Source organism: Lacerta agilis, chromosome 17, assembly GCF_009819535.1.
Source record: "Lacerta agilis isolate rLacAgi1 chromosome 17, rLacAgi1.pri, whole genome shotgun sequence".
Taxonomy (NCBI): domain Eukaryota; kingdom Metazoa; phylum Chordata; class Lepidosauria; order Squamata; family Lacertidae; genus Lacerta; species Lacerta agilis.
The window spans coordinates 17,770,311-17,790,563 of record NC_046328.1 but is presented as its reverse complement, the minus strand read 5'-3'; the positions used below and the strand labels follow the sequence as shown (position 1 = coordinate 17,790,563).

Below are 20,253 nucleotides of genomic sequence, written 5' to 3'. Positions count from 1 at the left end.
CGTGCCATAGGTTCGCCACCACTGCCCTAAAGTATCTGGCAGCAGGAAGGAATAGGTGCATGAGGCCGCTTTCTCAAATCAGCACTCTTGGACAGAGACACAGGGCGGCGGGGACAAGAGGAGCATGCCTTACCTCCTTATCACTGTAAGAGACGTTCCGAATCTCATTCCACGGAAATGAAATTTTGGGGGTCAACCTGTTTTCCATATCATATATGTGCAGGCCCAAGGCATCCACGCCCAGCAGCAGCTCGGTTCCTTTCTTATTCTAAAGGAAAAATAACATTGGAGGTTTTTTAAGCAGAGTTTGCATAGCTATCTGTCATGGATCCTTTTTTTTTTTGAGATTCCTGCATTGCAAGGGATTGGACTAGATGACCGTCGGGGTCCGTTCCAACTCTAGCGAATCTGACACATGAATCCCCAAGTCTATCCAACCGTGGCCCAACAATTCTATGGTAGGGGTTGCCAGTGCAGCACCCATGGGTGCACATGCACACACAGAGGCTTTCCCTTGTTCTTACAGGTTTCCCCTGGTCAAGTTGTCTGTCCCCCCCCCAAATTTAGGGGCATAGGAAGCTGCCTTATACTGATCAGACCATTGGTCCATCTGGCTCAGTATTGCCTCCACTGCCTGGTCGTGGCTCTTCTGGGTTCCAGGCAGGAAATCTCTCCTAGATCTTCCAGGAGATGCCAGGCATTGAACCTGGGACTTTCTGCATGCAAAGCAGATGCTCTACCACTGAGCTCCAGGCCTCTGCTTAACACACACAAGCACAGGAAGCTGCCTTATATGAATTCAGAGTCTTGCTATAAGGCACCTTATGGATATTTGCACAAAAATGTAAAATGAAGCTGGCTCGGAGACTGAAAAAAGGTTGCTCTATAGAAAGCAGAAGAGCTGAATGCTATTATGGAGCAAGGGTTTTGCAGAAGTCTATAAAGCTGATAGACGGAGAATCAGAAGTATTTTCTTTTCTTCCTTTTAGTTTTATGCTTGGTATTTGATGTCAAAGCCTTGCTCCATCAAGCTCCATATTGTCTACACTGACTGGCAGCGGCTCTCTGTGGTTTCAGTCAGACAGGGAAAATGCCCAGCCCTAACTGGAGAGACTGGAGATTGAACCTGGGACCTTCTGCATGCGAAGCAATGCTCTTCCATTGAACTACATCTCTTCCCTGAATTAAGGTTGAAAAAAGCCAATAGAATAAGTTCGGGGGGGGGGGGTGTTTGCTCACGACAGTGTATTCCATTTGCAAATGTGCCCACAAATCCAAAAAAGCTTTGATCTACAGGATCAACCTGACCAAAGAGGGAGGGCAGGAGGAGGCAGAGCTAGAGCACTCAGGCTTCCTGAGGCAGAATGAACTGCAGCAGCAGTGACTCATTCATCCCCCGGGGGAAGCCTCTTAGCGGCCCTTTCCTGGTTGCAGGTAAGGCTATGGCAGGAAAGCTGCCAGTACATCAAAGGTTCTGCATCAAACTCTCCTCTGCATTATGGAAGGAAGCTTTAGCAAAGCCAGAGTCTGCTGACCAGAGTCTTTCCGCACAACTGGTTCCCCTCTTCTTTTGTTCAAGGGCCTCCTGCCCTCACCCCGCCCCCCCCAAAAAAAGTGCAACACAAAACTTGGGGCTTTTACCCGGATTGCAAAGTAGTTCACGCCGTACATCTCGAGGTCCTGGGCAATTTTCAGGTACTCCATTTCAGCTTCATCCCTGTAAATGAGAACAGTGGGGCAGACAGTTTAGAGCTGCAAAAGCTTGACAGAAACGGGACCTTATGGAATATGCAAAAGACTGGGAGAGAACAAAGGAATAAGACGGGTTCTTAGCTTCACGGAGATATTACACAGCATGCTCAAGGTGGTCTCAAGGTATTACACAAACACAAGCACACACACACAAACTAGAGGCTGTGCCGCCACTCACTTTGCTTGCCAACTCCGTCTGGCGACAACACCCCTCTGGCTAACCTTAATCCTCCCTTGCACCTCGCCTAAAGTACCCTTCCTGGCAAACAAAAAAACAAAAAAAACCTCCATTTGCAGCTGCCTGCCTGCCTCTTTCTCCCTCCTCCACTGCCCCAGCAGCTCTCAGAAGTCTGTTGTCACACTATAGTGCACATCACCACCTATCAGTGGCCAGGCAAACTGCTACATGATGAAAACCTTCCCTTTTTATTATATGTAAGAGATATAAGCAAAAAAAAAGATCCAGAGCAAATCTTTTTCTGCAGGTATCTGAAGAAGTGTGTATGCACACGAAAGCTCATGCCAAGAACAAACTTAGTTGGTCTCAAAGGTGCTACTGGAAGGAATTTTTTTAAAAAAAAATCTCTTCCTGCAGGTTTACTGCATCCTAATTTCTGTTCAAATGGATTTTCAGCAAAGGAAATATGACATTTTTATTTCCCCCCTTCCCGAACACCCTAAATTTCAGGGACATAGTTGATCACCCTTAGTGAAAAGAAAGAATTGCCCGCTGCTCTGTTGTAGGGTGCAGTAGATGTTGGTGCTACTGATACTCAAAGGGCAGAAGGCAGAGATACCAAAAGTAGGCAGAACCAGAGACAATGATATGCAGGGCTACCCCATGAGCTAGTTGTAAATAAGAAGGGAGGCTGGTGGGGAACTGTCCCATTTGCCTTATTGGGTCAGCCTCCACTATTATGGAGGGAAAGGAGCAGAACAAAATAAGGGTAACCAGGAGGCTACCCGTTTTCTATGCTTATCTTGGAGACGTCTAAATGTTATAGGACTTCCACAAGGATCCCTTCTCTAGGTCACAAGCTTAAGTTACTTGTCCATTATTCCCTGATCAAACCTATGCTTTGCTGCCATCCTTTTAAAAAAAGGACGTGAGAATCTGCTTTCAGAGCAGGCTGCAAACCAACTCTTAAGATTTTTCAGATTCCTACAAATTTTCAAATTTTCAGCTCTCATGGTTATGAATATAAAAACTTTGGTTGGTATGCCAGCTCCTATTTATTTCGTAAAATTTATATACCACTCGACTGGAACAAATAATCCCCTCAAAGTGCTATGAAAAGGGCACTGAGGATGCAAAGACTCACCTGGCTCTGCCTCGATGTTGGCCATACCAAGCTGTTATTCTTTCTTCCCACATTTCCGGAGTCATCTGGTATAAGTTTATCACCTGAAGAGTGAGACACAAAGCCATCTTGAAATATCTGAAGGGCTGTCACATGGAAGATGGAGCAAGTTATTTTTCTGCTGCTCTCGAGGGCTGGACTCAAACCAGTGGATTCAAATTAAAAGAAAGGCGAATCCAATTAAACACTGGGGAGAACTTTCTGAGGTTAAAGAGCTGGTTAAACAGTGGACTGGGATACCTCGGAAGGTGGTGAACTCTCCTTTGAGGTTTTCAAGCAGGGGTTGGATGGCCATCTGGCAGGGAGTCTTTAGCTATGTTTGCAGGTGTTTGGACTGGGAGTCCCAATTCTGCAATTCTAGGATCTATAAAGTAGCTTAGCTCAGTGGAGCCACACCTACCTGCAGTTTTGTCTCAGAAATGGACAGTGTAGGCTAAGGGTCAAAGTTAGACCATGTTTGAAATGACACATCCTGCAGGACAGCTCATCAAGGTACTATATTGTCTTTGAGCCACTGTTCCCCAATATAAGTAACTGAAGCAGACAGACATCGGCATGGACACGGCCCCTTACTTGCCTTTCCCAACCAAGGTCTGCATCTTTGCATCTCAACGTAGTAGGGAAACAAACCACTTCCTGTTCATCAAATGACAGTTCATTACAATTACGTTATTAGCCCAGGCAGACAGGCAATTAGGCTTCTTCAAGCCCTAAAGCAGTCTACCCTCCAGATGCTTTTGGGACCACAGCTCCCATCAGCTGTAGCAGGCTTCCTCAAACTCAGCCCTCCAGATGTTTTTGGCCTACAACTCCCATGATCCCAAGGTAGCAGGACGAGTGGACAGGGATGATGGGAATTGTAGTCTCAAAACATCTGGAGGGCCGAGTTTGAGGAAGCCTGAGCTGTAGGGATCTGCCTTATATAGAGTCAGGGCCTTTGTATATCTAGCTCAGTACTGTCTACACTGGCTGGCAGCAGCTCAAGATAGGAAGTCTTTTCCAACCCTAATGCTGGGGATAAAACCTGAAACCCCCTGCATGCAAGGCAGATGTTCTGCCCCTGAGCTACAGCCCTTCCCCATCCAAGAGCTTTTGTGAAGCAGACCAAAATAACAGTCATTATCTTCAGCAGAGCCGGTGAGCCCAATCTGGAAAGTGTATTTGGGGAAAAAGGCAATTCTAATGTTCTGCTATATTTGAACAGCCATCCCATGTCCAAGGAAGCCAGCAAGCTGCCTTATGCCAAAACAGACCAACTCGTCCCTCTAGCTGAGCTTACACTGATCGGCAGCAGCTCTCTGGGGATACAGGCCCGACATGCTGCTCTCTGACTTAAGATATGAGGCCTCTCCGCCTTTGCCCGTGTCCGACTGAGCAAGACAGAGCCTTACCCGCTTTGGAAGCAACTCCTCTTGGGCCAAGAAGCCACGCTTGTGAACAGTGGGGTCGTAGTCACCGTACTGGAGGGGGGGAACACAAAACAGGGATGTGTAGTGTTAAAACAGGGGGGTACTTATCCAGCCCTGGCGCACAAAAAGACAGAGACAGCCCTGGTGCATGAAGAGGCAGAGATCTATTGTTAGGGAAGGGTCAAGGTCCCAACTCCCAAACTCATCCGCTGAATGCAACAGAGGTGCATCCGGCACTCTCGTTATACAGCTTCCGGACAATCATTTACCCTGTTGTTGTTTTTAAATTATGTATTATTATTTTTATGTTTATTTACCACCTTTATTTTCCAGTGAGCTCAAGGTGGTGTACATATCCCCTCCCCCCGTTTCATCTTCACAACAACCCTGCAAGGTAGGTTAGGCTAAGAGATGATAACCGGCCCAAGATGAGCTTCATGACTGAGTCTCCTTGTCTCCCAGGTCACAGTCCAACACTAAGCATTACACCACACCAGTAATAATTAAATTGTCAATTTAGGTGCATATTTTTAAGGACCCCTCTTATGATTGTAAATTGCTTTAAACTTTTTTTTTAATGCTGTATTTTAATGTCGTAATCCACATTGGGACCTTAGGGTGAAGGGCAGTTGATAAATAATCTTAACAGGCCAGAAAATGACCTTCTGTTTATTGTAAAGTTTTCTTTATTTAATCATCAGACCAGAAGACAATTCTCTCCTCTGTTAAGGAAAGCATAGTGCAGTCCAACTCTGGACTTTGACTGTGGTGGGGTCAATGCAGCTTCCCACCCGCCCCCCACCCCACCTCCAAGCCTGTGTTGCCTAAGCTTCTTGCCTCATCCCAACCCCACAAAACCTTAAAATCAGAATCTCCGTTTTTAATTTTAGAAGAATTATTCTCTGAGCTCCCCACAGGCACAGTCTCACACACTGCTGTACAAAACCGAGGGCATTTCAAAGTACACAAGTTTTCTGTACTCTCATCATCATATATTAATATCGTGTTTTTCATTTATTTCTCATGCAGAAGAGGAAACAACAGACACTTCTTTTTTATGGAGAAAGACAGAGACCATTACAATCCAAACTCCCACCCAGCCAGCGAGTGATGCTCTGTAATGCAAAAAATGTTTCGCATTAGTGTTAACATTTACAATGTGAGTCTCACTAAAATTATTATTATTGTTGTTGTTGCTGTTGTTTATTTATATTAACAAATAGGTTTAAATGGAATACGACTTTTAAAAAAATAAATAAGAGGATTTTTACAAGCTTTCAAGAAGAGGAAGGGGGAAGGATTGGGTTTGTTGCTATGTTAAACGCTTTTTCCCCATAGGGGATGTCCTGCTGTTGGCCTGTGCCATTCGCCCACAGATATTGATTTTAAATCTTTTGTTTTGTTTTCCCACCCCCTGGGGCCAGATGGCTACTTGAGGATGGGCGATCAATAACAGCAGCGGGTACTGCAAATGGCGAAAAATATGCACATATTGGGGAAATGCATTCTATGCAAGAGGCAATCATGCCACCGTCAGGAGAACGAAGAATAATAACACTATTTTTGCAAGAGATCATACACATTCAGTGAATCACTGCAGGCCGAGTTTGAGAAATGACAATGTGATCAAAAGATGAACAGGCACAGAACAGTGAATCCCATCCCTACTTGTGGGCAACCTCTCAGTGGCAGGCAGGGCTAAAAGTAAAACGTGGGCAGAGCAATGGATGTGACGCTTATGTTAGTAGGCAATGTTGCATGGTGCTGATAACACCAAGGTTGCAGGCTTGATCCTCATATGGGACAGCTGCGTATTCCTGCATTGCAGGGGGTTGGACTAGATGAGTCCCTTCTAACTAGGATTCTATGTTCCATATGAGTCCCTTGCAACTCTATGATTCTATGTTCCATATGGGCAAAAGCACTTGGGAGGAGGAACAGAGATAGAGTCCCAAGGGGTCCCTACAGAGAGGCCTGCAGGGCTGCATTTGGCCCAAAGGCCTGAGGCTGCCCACCCCTGGTGCAGCTGCAAACTACAGAGTGTGCACAAATTTAAGCATATCCGTGCATGTCCAAAGAAGCTGGAAGATAAGATTCAGGACAGGTAAAAGAAAGGACTCCCTCCCACAGCACAGGGTTAATCTATGGAACCCATTCCCACAGGAAGCAGTGATGACCGCCAACTTGGATGGCTTTAAAAGAGGACTGCACAAATTTCTGGAGGAGAAGGCTCTCGATTGCTGCTAGCCAGGATGGCTATGCTCCAGCTCCACAGTTGGAGGCAGCCATGTTTCTGAATAACAGTTGCTGGAAGCCACAGGAAGGGAGACTTGGTGCGTGTATTTTGCTTGTGGGTTACCCATAGGAGCATCTGATTGGCCACTGTGTAAACAGGATGCTAGACTAGATGGGCTATGGACCTGATCCGGCAGTCTCTTCTTAATATATGCATTTTTGTGCAAACTTCCCCGTAATATATGCGTTTTGTACACCATTTTTGGGTTGGAGAACTGCATCACGAGATTGGCAGGGTTGCGAATCTTGAAGGTTCACATGTCATTTTGGAACGTGCAAATTTAGATAAGCATGCACTAAATTGCATATCAAACCAAATTTCTCGCCCACGCCTAGTCCTGACCAAGCTGCTCTCCTGAAGTCTTCCACATCAATGTCAGTTCCAAGAGATTCTGCAATTGTTGACTTCATGCCGTTTTCTATAGCTTTCAGGGAGCAGATCTTCCACACAACAGAAGCAAAATAGGATTCTGTGGCCATTATATGGGAACAAAAGTCCGGCAACTATTTTGGCAGTACAGAGCAGCGGAAAATAAATTGGGCTGGGGCAAACTTTCTCAAAGGTTTGAGTGGGGCGGAACCGCTCAGGGAAAAGCACACAATGACTATCGCCAAGCAGTAATTTCAACATGTTTTCCTTTACAACAAGTCTGAGGAAGGCTTTTGTGTGTGTGTGTAAATAGGGCTATTTTGTGTGAAGGAATCATTTTTTGTTTCTGGAAAAAAGACACTGCCTATTCTGAACTTTACTAAGTATATATATACACACACAGTACATATATAAAATTGTTATTATTACAATAAATCTGTGGTGACCAGTGACCAGGAATAAAATGGAAATACACACACACACACACACAAGCACCATTTTTATTCAGATTTTTATTTTTACAAAAAGAAGTTGAAGAATGTAGTGTGAAGGAAAAGATCCTTTAAGGGCATCAATGCATGCCTATAATTGGTTAGAATGGGGGGGGGAGGTAAACACCTTGTAAATTTCTTAATATGCAATGCATTTTCATCTTACCAATAAAGTAAACACCCTCATAATTCCCCTGGATTTTTAACAGATTCTAAACCAGCAAAAAGTAGGGGCAGAAAATGTTAGAGATTTCAGAGTTGCCTACGTGCAGAAATGCAGCTGTCTATCTCCAAGCAATTAAGTAATTAGCTAGTTGGTAGAAAGCCCAGATCTGCTCTCTCTCAGACCCTTAGCAACGACCTGTGATTGGTCAATGAATTCCTAAAGACTCAGCTCTGTGTGAGAACTGTGTGGTTAGTGTGTGGAGCAGAGAAAGTGGTCAGTGTAGAGAGAGAGACAGAAAGGAAAGATTTTATGTTTTGTTTCTTTTATTTTGTAAAGTCTGTAAATAGTAACTTATGGATGCTAGTTGCTTCAATCAATAAATACTGTATATAGTTAACCAGTGAGTTGCTGAGTTCCTGCGTTGAGCTGTCTAGTCAATTTCACAACAGCCAGAAGCTTCCAGAAAAGTCTGCGTCTAACTCTGCGGTGTCCAGGAATACGTTATACTCCTGACACTAAATCTTAAGAGAAAATCAGTCAAGATAAGATGCAACAGGGAAGTCCAAGAAATTGGAAAACTGGAGGACAGAGGAATATTTCAAGAATGGAAAATCATTAATATGGCTACATAGCCTCTATGGACAGGGCAAGTACCAGCAACGAGGCAAATGTGGTAGATGATTTTGTAGAACAGTGGCACGGGCTCATATCAGGGTCAAGACCTAGTGAAATTGGGGCCTCAATGCCAGCATCACAATAACTTTCCTGGAGAGATCTGGTATGCTGCAATGAAACAGTGCACTGCTCTTCAGATTCCCCCTACGTATTTTAAAAATAATGATACAAAAGGTAGTATTGAATACCAAACCAAATATAAGCCAGTATTTGTGTAGTGGTTGGAGTGCTGGACTGAGACCTAGGAGACCAGGGTTCAAATCCTCACACAGCCATGAAGCTCACTGGGTGACTTTGGGACCATCGCTGTCTCTTAGCCTAACCTACCTCATGGGGTTGTTGTGAAGATAAAACGGGGAGGAGGAGAATTCTGTATGCTGCCTTGAGCACCTTGGAGGAAAGGCGGGGTGTGAATGTAAAAAGGAAAAGGGTTTCTATGTATTGTGGATTTTTTTTTTACACGCTATTGTTATATATGAAAAATAAAAAGTTAAAAAGAACTAACTTTCACCCATGTAAGCAAGATTTAGATGGGCAGCTGGAGACAGCGGCCAATCTGCCTGCCAAAAGCTCTTTTACCTAAATTGGGCCACTGAACAGCACCAAAATCATTACTCACGAGGGTTCATACGATCCATCATTTTGAGCCGATACCCTTCAAATAGCGAGAAGCCCGATGAAACTGTCAATTTGGAAATTAAGAACTCAAGCCAGGTGCTCCCATAGAACATGCAGAAGGAATTCAGTACAAAGGGGCACGTAACAGCTGCCCCCTGAATGGGTGTTCCAAGAGAAGGCCATTTACAAGTAATATATCTAGATAGATAGATATATACCGGAAATATTTTGATTCCATTTTGGCCCGTCGATGAAAGAGCTGCCAACGTCCTGCCATCATTCACTTATAAAGCCAGGACGTGATTTCATACAGTAATTAACCCCGGTATGCAAAGAATGTCCTCAATATCCACGAGGAAAGTCAGAGGGGAGGAGACTCCCGCGTGGCGTTTTTTTAAGGAAGACAAATGATCAAATAAACCGAAGGCAGGAAGTCAGGAGTCCTTCTCAATCAGCCTCTATTTAAAAGTTTTGAGCAAGGATTGGGGGGGACGGACACACACGCTACAGAGCTTGACAATCAGCATCAACAAGCTGCCCACACACATCCTTCAAGGCGGCAAAAGGCGTTCGGTGCGAGAAAAGAGGGGCTTCAAGGCGGAAGTGCCAAATTTGGAGCCGGCACAGATGCGAAAGGAAATGCCCCATCAGCATCTGACTCAGACTCCAATTTATGCAAGAAACTTTGTAAGGGAACATCCAAGGAGGTGCTGGGCACCTGTCAGCTCCCCACTGGTTTCAGTAGGAGCAGAGATATTTGGGGAAAACCCAACCACCAAGAGAAGGGTGTGGTCCAAAGAGTCTCATTTATGTCCAAGGAAAATGGATTTACAGTTACGGGCAGTTGAAAATACTAAAAATTATGGGGAGGGCTCTTAACAGATTCATCCGTGCAACTCCAGAGTCCATCACAGATTGATTATGGGGCTAGGTGGATTTTATTGCTTCTATAATCTCTATGCCACCTTTCAGTATAAGACACCTGATGCAGCATGCAATCAATCCATTAATTAATCAATCAATCAATCAAAGCACAGACACAGCAGGCAAAAAACCGATGAAATTCGGCACAGCTATGAAAACATGTTGCAATGTGTAAGAACCTAAGAAGAACCAGCTGGATCAGGCCAAAAGCCCATCTAGTCCAGCCTCCTGTTCTCACAGTGGCCAACCCGATGCTTGTGGGAAACCTGCAAGCAGGACCTGAGTGCAAGAGCAACTCTCCCCTCCTGCAGTTTCTAGCGACCGGTATTTAGAAGCATGACTGCCTCCCACTACCGAGGCAGAGCATAGCCATCATGGCCGGTAGCCCTTAAAAGCCTTCATGAATTTGCCCAATTCTCTTTTATCGTCATCTAGGTTGGTGGCCATCACTACCACTTGTGTGAGCGAGGCGAGTAAAAAATGTCTTTGCTCAGTGCAGTGGTGCTAAATGACACTAACATTTAGATCATGGGTAGGCAAACTAAGGCCCAGGGGCCGGATTCAGCCCAATCGTCTTCTAAATCCGGCCCACCGATGGTCCAGGAATCAGCATGTTTTTACATGGAGAATCAGAAGAAGAGTTTGGATTTGATATCCCGCTTTATCACTACCCTAAAGAGTCTCAAAGCAGCTAACATTCTCCTTTCCCTTCCTCCCCCACAACAAACACTGTGAGGTGAGTGGGGCTGAGAGACTTCCAAGAAGTGTGACTAGCTAAAAGTCACTCAGCAGCTGCATGTGGAGGAGCGGAGACGCAAACCCAGTTCACCATATTACGAGTCTACCGCTCTTAACCACTACACCACACTGGCTCCGCCAGTGAGTAGAATGTGTATTTAAAATGCATCTCTGGGTTATTTGTGGGGCATAGGAATTCGTTCATTTCCCCCCCCCCCCTTCAAAATATAGTCTGGCCCCCCACAAGGTCTGAGGGACAGTGGACTGACCCCCTGCTGAAAAAGTTTGCTGACCCCTCATTTAGATCCGCACTTCGCGAAACCACACTGGGTGACCTTGAACCAGTCCCTATCTCTCAACCTGACCCACCTCACAGAGTCAACATGCAGCGCAAAATAAGGAGGGTTAGAAAAACAAGCCCACTTCCTCACACCCCTTGGCAAAGAATGCAAATGACTAAAAAAGACAGTTTCTCCTTCCTGCTTCCATCCAAACTCAGTGCGTGGTGGCCCTTTTGGATAAAAGTATTAGGACCTTTATTTTAAAAACAAAAAAGGTGCAGGCCGGAAAAGATGGCAACACTCACTTAACCAGCAACAGACGACACAGTTGCGCTCATCTGACCTCTGTGTCATGGGCCAGGAGTCAGCTTCACCTGCAGAACAGCAGCCTGAAGGGGGAGACGGTGGAGTGACTCCACCTGTAGCTGATCAGCCTTCACAGAGACAAGGCGCCGATGAGAACCAGCTGGCTTTGGCCTTCATAAAGAAAGCACTCAGCAGCAGCCAAATGCTGGAAACAACGCCTGTAGTTCCCAGCCCTTCCTTGCTGCTTTCTGCTGGAGCCTCGGCTCCCTGATCTGGACTTCCTGATCTCTGGACTGGACCCTTGGCTCTGCGATCATCTGGGTTCCTTGACCTCTGGACTAGACCCATGACTCTGTGATCATCTGGACTCCATGACCTTTGGGCTGTTGGACTTCGTATGTGGATTCTGCTCTCAGGCAAGTGTTCCTTGGAGACTCCTAGCCACTGCTTGCTCAGCAACGAGATTCAGACAGGGCTACAATACACCAGCAAGGAACACCAGCAAGGTCAGCATAGTGCAAAGGCACAAGCAGAGCCGATCTGGTGTTCCTGCCACTGCATTTCCAACACACCAGCGGTAGGCATAACAATGCAACTGACCAAAAGTGGTAGTAGAGTTTTGCTTTCAAACTGGATATTCTATAGTCCTAGCAAACCTTATTTTGACATCTTTAAGAGGGACATTTTTAAGAGGTAGACTTCCCTTCTAACACTGAGCAGCAGCACCTTGTATTTATCAGGCACATTAAGAGAGAGACACCTTCCTTCACGAATCCCCAGAAAAGGCACCTTCACAGCAGCTTTGCAATAATTCAAGTTTAACTGACTGGAGAAAAGTCAAAACCATTTTTTAAAACAATAATAATAATCTTGAAATCAGCTGACAGTCTTACTTATGAGTTCAGAGCACGGTTAACAAATAGCTCGGGAGTGATTTACCAACAGCGAGCCAGGATGAGGAATTGGTGATTCAAATTTAGGAAAGGGGGTGGGTGGCTGTGAAAATGAAGGATAGCATACATTCTTCAAGATATGTTGGCTTGCGTAACCTTGCAAACTTTTAGGAGGAAAAAAGAACACGCAGAGAGAGCTTTTCAATTAAACGAGATATTTAAAAGTGTCACGAAAACGGTTCTTCTTGAAGGAACACTGATTCATGTTTGTGTTTTTACTTGTAGATTGTCTTTCTATCACGCAAACATCTGGTTTCGCTTGCACCAAATAAATTTGTTCACATTTATATTCAAGATACCAAAACATTATTAGTTTCAGAAATAACAAATTGGGGGAGGGGGGGGAGGAGGAGCAGCAGCGCTGGAAGGAGCTGCAATACTACAAAATCCAAGAGGCCGTAACAGGCAGAGTCACTTATGACGATGACTCACACTTTTAGGAAAAGGAATTGGCACATTTATTGCTTTGAGAAAAGGGCATTTATTGGGCCTTTAAAAAAATGCCGCATTTTTAAAAACACCTGCCCATGAGCACAATGGCATGAATGTAATACAGCTGGAGTGGCTAAACCCCAGGTTTGGAGGAGCTAATCTGACTCATGTTGACTGGGGCTGATGGGAATAGTGGTTGAGGGAAGGCTGTGCTACACCTTTTGAAAGAGGGAGAAGCAAAAGTAAGTGGGGAATCTTTGGGGAGGGCATGCAGGGTGGGGACACTTGCCAGAGTGCCAGGTCTACAAATTTTGCCCTAAAGGGCAAAGGTCTGCACCACAGGCACCAGCGGGGGGGGGGGGGCAAAGTAGAGAAATTATTTCTTCCCTTTGTGCCCCATGCAGGCTTCTGTGGAAAGACCAGTCACCTTGCCTGCTCCAGGAAGAGGAGGGAGAAAATGTCAGCGGCTTCCAATACGATTTGGATAGGCCATAGCCAGCCTGTACATCACGTACATGTTTTAGCAGGAACATAAAAGAGTAGTCTGGCCCTGATGTCAACATGGCATGGGAGAAGGGGGGGGAGAGACAGATGAGCCACAGACCTGCAGCCCATGTCTGGTCAATCCTTATGTTAATGACCAGGTTTCACGTATTAGAAGAAGCGGGGAGGTGGCCACCCACCTAGAACCTTCCAAGTGTCCCTATTTTCCAGGGACAGTCCCAGATTTACAGAAGCCATCCTGCTTCCTGATTTGAAACTGGAATGTCCCGCTTCTCCTTAGGATGTCTCTATTTTCACTGGGGAAATGTTGGAGTCCTGCGACCCCCAAGCCAAGGAGATAAGTAAACTATACAACCTTTAGAAGACATCTGAAGGCAGCTCTGTACAGGGAGGTTTTTAAATGTTTAATGTATTTAATGTTGGAAGCCGCCCAGAGTGGCCGGGGCAACCCAGTCAGATTTACAGTGAATTTATTGTTGTTATTACTGTGGAATAGGACGTTCCTATTTTCATCAGAGAAATGTTGGAGGCTAGGCCCACCTTTTCTAAGAAGGGAAATGCAGGATCCGCCACACAGGGTGTGGTTTTGCCACCCCTCTAACCTGCCGCCTGGGGCACATGATCCCTCTTGTGACAACCACCCTGCCTGCAGTTTCTCAAAAAGACGTACATGACAACATTGTATTTCCAGCCACAAGGCCAACAGATGAAATAAACGAGCAAGAGCTCCTTTACAGGAAGAAGAAATGTTATACAACCGTGTGCTGAGGAGAAAACACACAAAGGAATAACGATTTTGGAGCTCAACAGGTAGAAGACGGCGAAGTCTGCTCCGGAGAGCTACTTTTCTGCCAATTAGAGTTGTTCCACGCACCCCCTGCTTCATAACATGATGCGCAGGCAGCAAAAGGAGACTATCAACGCTCACCCGTGTGGTCTAATAGCAGGATGGTGCACAGGGGCTCAATACATTGCAGTCTTTTGTAAACACTTATTAAGAGACTCATCTTCCTCTGCGGGTCAGTTCCCTAAATGAAATGACTCCCCTCCCCCCTTTTTTTTGCTAAGGAAATGGTAAGATGCATTAGTCACCAAATGTTGGAGCAGCAAAGAATACAGCATCAACAATAAGCATTTATCAATATTTATGTCTCGAGCATCGCCTTTCTACACAACTGTACCCCCTCAAGCAGTGTTCTTTTCCTCTCGTTTTTCAAATGAAATGACACAAGAGGCGGGGGGGCGGGGGTAAGTGGTATGATCAGTGAACAGAGTAAGCTATGAACGTTTGCTAGGTGGGGGCGATGCATGAATCTACCCCCCCCCCACACACACACACACACTCCTCACACCATTGTAGCTGAAGACGTGGAGAAGCCATCGATGGAGATTGCAGTGAAGCCCTGAGACGCCACACATCTCATCTTTGACAAAATAAGGTATCTGACCACAATGCCAAGGCGAGTGCTGACCCTGTATGGGCAGGATCCCTTTTTTACCCAGTAGGTCACTGCAGTTTGCAGGAGACCATCTCCCGCCAGTTCCAAAGAGACCAGAAGCCCACTTCACTGAAACTCAAGAGCAGGGCTTTCAGCTGTGAAACGGCATCCCTGTCAGGATACAACGGGCACCTGCTATCGGCACTTTTCTGGCAACAAGTAAATACTTTTTTTTCTGACAGGCTTTCCCAGCTGGATAAATAAGTCTCTGCTATGAGTATCTACTTTTTACACTTATCTGCTGTCATTTCCTAAGATTTTTTTTTAAAAAACTGTTTTTATTGCATTTTGGACACTGCCTTGAGACATGTGGGTGGAAGGCGATAAATGAATGATGGTGGCGATATAGGAGACGAGAGCTCTGGCGTTTCTTCAACAAAGCATCAAAATGAGACCAAGGAGCTGCACCTGTATTGCTAGCCCCGCCCAGTTGGCCTAGGCTCCGCCCATTGCCCGTAACAACTTAGGGTCACTTAACCACGTATACGCCCCCCTAGAACAATTCGGTCTGTGGAACTGGTACTGTTACAGGTACCACATGATACTCGTTCCCCATTGGTAGGAAACTAGCCTTTCAGCTTGGCTTCATCCACACTTCGGAACTCCCTGCCTATTGATATCACTGTGCTCCTTCCGGCACCTACTAAAGAATTTTTTTGTTTCAATGAGCCTACCCAGATATGTAGAATGATAGTGTGTGTGTTTTAATCCGTTTTTTCGCTTATCACTGACTTCTTTTTTGAAAGTTTAAAGTTGCTGTCTTTTAAGTGTGTTTATGGATAATTTAATTGTTTTACACTTTTTGTAAACCACTTTGAAGCTGTTGAGTTTGTTTGTTTGTTTGTTTTTTGTTTGTTTTACAGTCCAGCAGTATATAAATTTTATGAAAAATGAAATAAAATCCATACCACCGTCCTTACCTTGGCTTGGACTGCGTAAGAGGCAAGGAGGACAGATGCCTCTGGGGGACAGGAAATCTTCTCATCCAATATCTGCTTCTTCACCTGAATTTGAAAAAAAACGCAGGAGCTATAGTGCAGCTAAGAAAGACAACCCCAGCAGACTGCCACAATGATTCTCTTTTCAAAGCGTCTACTCCAGGGGTTGGCAAGCTTTACCTTGCCTGGGCCAGTTCACTCCAGCAGAGATCCCTACGTGGGCCAGATCGTGCCCACCCCTGCAATTTCTGGCGTCTGTGCAGACACGATTTCCGGCACTGCGGAAGCAAGTCGCCGTGCCACGCCGATTTAGCACAACGGGCAGGGACTCACCGAGCGAGTGGCTCATGGGCCTGTTAAACGACCCCTGTGGGCCGCTTGTGGCCCATGGGCCTTAGGCTGCCGACCCCTGGTCTACTCTATGTATACAACCAAGTCTGGATCCAACCCCAAATTGATGCCGCCCCCGCCCCCCCCCCCCGTTTAAACATGCAAAATATTGTTTGTCTCAGCGAGGTAGGTCACTGCCCCCATTTTACAGAGAGGGAAATGGTGGCTGAGAGGCAGCAACTTAACCCAACATCCCATAGAAACATCCAACTGAAGCAGGAATAGACCAGGCCTTCTTCCCTGATCCAGGCACAACACTGTAGACTAGGGCAAGGAAACGCAGTCCTCTAGACCTTTATCTTAGCCTTGGGACTCTCTCCCAAACCCATGCCACACCCAACACTGGTCCCCTTCCACATCCTTTGTATGTCACACTGGGATGTGTCCTTCAACTGTAATAACGTCTTCTCTTCCTAGATGGTGGGGGTGTGGTGTTGAAAAGCCTCTGACTTCTTATTTATATATTTAATGCATTTATATCCCAGCTTTTACTCCGAGGATCTTAAGGTGGCGTACATAGTTCTCCTCTTCCTCCTCATTTAATCCCCACGACACCCCTGCGAGGTAGGGTAGGCCAAGAGGCAGTGACCGGCTGAGTGAGGATTTGAACCTTGGTCAACCCTGTAACCACTATACCACGCTGGCTTTTGTGTGGCTGGATTATGGCTTACTGTGCAAAGCTAAGGTTCACGCCCACAGCTCCGCCCGCTCTCACCTCTGACCCTGGAATCACAGAATTGGAATTGTAGAGTTGGAAGGGACCCCAAGGGACATCTTGTCCAACCCCCTGCAATGCATCAGAATTAAATACTTAAGAGCTCCCTTTCAGATGCTGGATTTTCAAAGTCAGAAACAACAGCTGCCTCCGGGCTGCTGAAATATGCAATGCCTCCATTCCAACTTGAAAGTACTTTCCGTCACGCTGGGTCAGGCAAACGTGAGAATCCCTTACAAAATACCTACTTGAAGGAAAAATAAATGCTGAGTGATGTCCTGAACAAGCTCGTCCTCTGCGTTCTCTGGGTAAAACTTGGCCAGGAAGTGAAAAGTGACCGGCTCCTCCTTTGGAACATCGTGGTCCAGGACCTGCAGAATTAGATCTCCCTTTTAATCTCTTGGAAGAATGTATGAAAAGCCTTAACCATCACATTTAGTTTCTTAACACAGGACAGACCAAACTTCAGCAACTGTCCAGCAGCACAAAGCATCATGTTGAAGCCAAGATTCAGAAGTCCAGTCCCTACGCTGCCTTACGATGTAGGGCAAATCCACACATATAATAATAATAATAATTAATAATAATAATTTGTTATTTATACTCCACCCATCTGGCTGGGTTTCCCCAGCCACTCTGGGCAGCTTCCAACAAAATATTAAAATACAATAGTCCTTCAGATATTAAAAGCTTCCCTAAACAGGGCTGCCTTCAGATGTCTCCTAAAAGTCTGGTAGTTGTTTTTTCCTTTGACATCTGGTGGGAGAAGGCCCTCTGCCTGGTTCCCTGTAACTTCGCTTCTGGCAGTGAGGGAACCGCCAGAAGGCCCTTGGCGCTGGACCTGTTTAAAGCACAGGACTTCTTGCAAAGAATCCTGGGATACTGAAGTTTCTTGTAGCTCTGTGAGTGGCAAACTATAGTTCCTGGGATCCTCTGGAGGAAGCCACGTTTTTCAAATGTGCTTGGGATGTGCTTAATCCTTATGGTGTGGGTCTGTCCTTCATTCTCTTAAAGGAATATTTAATAACTCACCTACTAGATCGCTTTGCCCCATATACCGGTACACCCACTCAACACCTTTAATCGGCAGAACTGGTGCTTTTACAGGTGCCACATAATACCCATTCTGCGTGTAGCGGGACCTGCACTTTGGAACTCCCTGTCTATTGATATCAGGCAAGCATCTTCACTTTTCAGGTCCTTCTAAAAACACTTTTGTTCCAGCAGACCTACTCAGATGTTTAGAAAATTGATGCGAGTTTAAATCTGTTCTCAGTCCTTTGCTTTCTTCACTTTTTTAAAGTATTAGATTGACGCTGTTAATTTTTCTTTTTACTGATCATTGTTTTATTGTAAACCACTTCGAGGGATTTCTTTACAATCAAGCAGTGTACAGATTTTATGAAATAAATACTCAGCAGTGGGTATTTAAGATTTCATGGTATGCTCCCCTGGCGCAAGCACTGGCCTGCTCCCCCCCCCCATGTGCTTTCTAGGCCTTTCTAAACATTTAAACACACTTAAGACTTTTTACAATTTTTCCAGAGAAACTGGACACCCACCAATAAAGACTTCCTCGCTCTTATCTCAGTGTGGCCTTGCTCTTTATTTTCCGCAACGCTTCTGATACTCGGAGCTTCCCTAGTTAGGAAACCGCAGTGTAGCTTAAAGCCCCAGGTCGCTAGTTAAGACATAAGCATTTGCTTGGCACCACACCACTGCTTTTGACAGATTTTGTAGCAGACAGTGCAAAGTCCCATCAGTCAAAGCAAACACATCCAGCTAGAGGGAACTGCGCTGAGTAAACACTCTTAATGCACAACATACATCTGGTCCCGAAATGTCATCCAACTTCAGCTGCCTGGGAACAGATTAAGGAGAGGAAAGCCATCTCGGAACAAGCTTCCCCAGTGAGAATTAGCCAGTACTAGATGCAGCTCAGATATGCTAGCCCTGACTTATAGTTAACACTCAGGCTTACTGTGGAAAAGTTACAGCTGAGCTACAGGAATGAAGTCACAGCCACTTGCTACCTAGGAATCAGAGGCAGTAATCTTACGGCTAGCTTACTAAGAAGCAGGTCCCCATGGAATCCATGAGAACGTAAGAGCCTGCTGGATCAGGCCAACGGCCCATCTAGTCCAGCATCTTGTTCTCACAGTGGCCAACTAGATGCCCATGGGAAACTGTGGAGGACTGTGGAGGTAGAACACAGCCATCCTGGCAAGTAGCCATTGATACATCTTCTCCATGAATGTGTCTGATCCTCTTTTGAAGCCATCCAAGTTGGTGGCCATCACTGCTCCCTGCAGGAGTGAGTTCCATAGTTTAACATTGCACTGCAGGAGGAATTCCTTCCTTTTCTCTGTCCTGAACCTTCCAACACTCATCTCCATGAAATGTCCATGAGGATGTTCCATCCTTACCTTCTTATCCATCTTGAGCCACGCCATTGTGTCTTTGATCATGTATTGCAGGCCAAAGAACCACGTTTCACGGAGTCCCAGTGTCCTGCACACCAGGTCAAACAGGTCCTTTCCTTTCCACTTGACCTGCAGAAAAAGGAAACAGAAGTTACAGCCTCCTGCTCCCAGACACAAGTTCGCTTTGGACGACATGTGGTCGTGTCCATCGCCGCCGCCCCCAGACTGGAAAAAGCAGAAATAAGACCTCCATGGGAGAAGAACAAAAGCAACACAGGGATTGCGTGTTCTGTAACATTTAAAGCAGGGACCTGTGAGTCCTCCAGTTGTTGTGGAAACTAACGCCCACCAGCCCCAGGCAGCATGGCCAACAGTCGGAGATTATGGGAGTTGGGGATCAAACAACATCAGGAAGGCTGCAGGTTCCCCATCTGTGATTTAGGGATTTCCAACTGTGTTCCTGTCTGGTGGGCAAATGCTCCTGCCATCAAGGACGTTGTAGCTGACAATCTCTTGGGTCACTCATACCCTGCTCCAAAGGACAGCTGCAACGAGGAGCAGAACAACTGCAAATCCATGGAGGAGAAGGCAATCAATGGCTCCTAGCCATGATGGCTATGTTCTGTCTCCATGGTTGGAGGAGAAAGCAATGCTTTTGAATTGCTGGAAACCAGGGCTCTTGGCCTCGGGTCCTCCTTGAGGGTTCCCCAGAAGAGAAATCTCGGTGATCACTGTGGATGCTGGACTTGATAGGCCATTGCCCTGACCCAGCAGCCTCTTCTTATGTATGTATGCAACCCTCAGAAGTTCAGGGGGAGCAGGGAGTGACCTAGGAGAGGGTCTTCTCTGTGGCAACCCCTAAGTTGTGGAACTCCCAACAGAGGTGCATCTAGAACCTTTCCTATACAACTTTCAGCAAATGCTGAAGATGCCCCTCTTTACCCCAGCCTTTGACCCCTGAGACGTGTGTTTCCAGAGCCTACCCTATCCCTCTGACTAATTGGTTTTGACTG

The 20,253-nt window shown here is 45.9% G+C and overlaps 1 protein-coding gene across 4 annotated transcripts in view; it reads right to left on the bottom strand.

The window, feature by feature from the left end:
• NF2 (neurofibromin 2) overlaps positions 1–20,253 on the bottom strand; it is a 92,591-nt gene that overhangs the window by 51,962 nt on the left and 20,376 nt on the right. For all 4 annotated transcript variants that reach the window (XM_033174361.1, XM_033174359.1, XM_033174358.1 and 1 more), the window contains exons 2-8: positions 19,244–19,369; positions 17,066–17,188; positions 15,695–15,778; positions 4,505–4,573; positions 3,075–3,157; positions 1,642–1,717; positions 134–268 (exon numbers count right to left, since the gene is read on the bottom strand). In XM_033174361.1, coding sequence (XP_033030252.1) covers positions 134–268; positions 1,642–1,717; positions 3,075–3,157; positions 4,505–4,573; positions 15,695–15,778; positions 17,066–17,188; positions 19,244–19,369 — 696 coding nt within the window. The remainder of the gene's footprint in view (positions 1–133; positions 269–1,641; positions 1,718–3,074; positions 3,158–4,504; positions 4,574–15,694; positions 15,779–17,065; positions 17,189–19,243; positions 19,370–20,253) is intronic.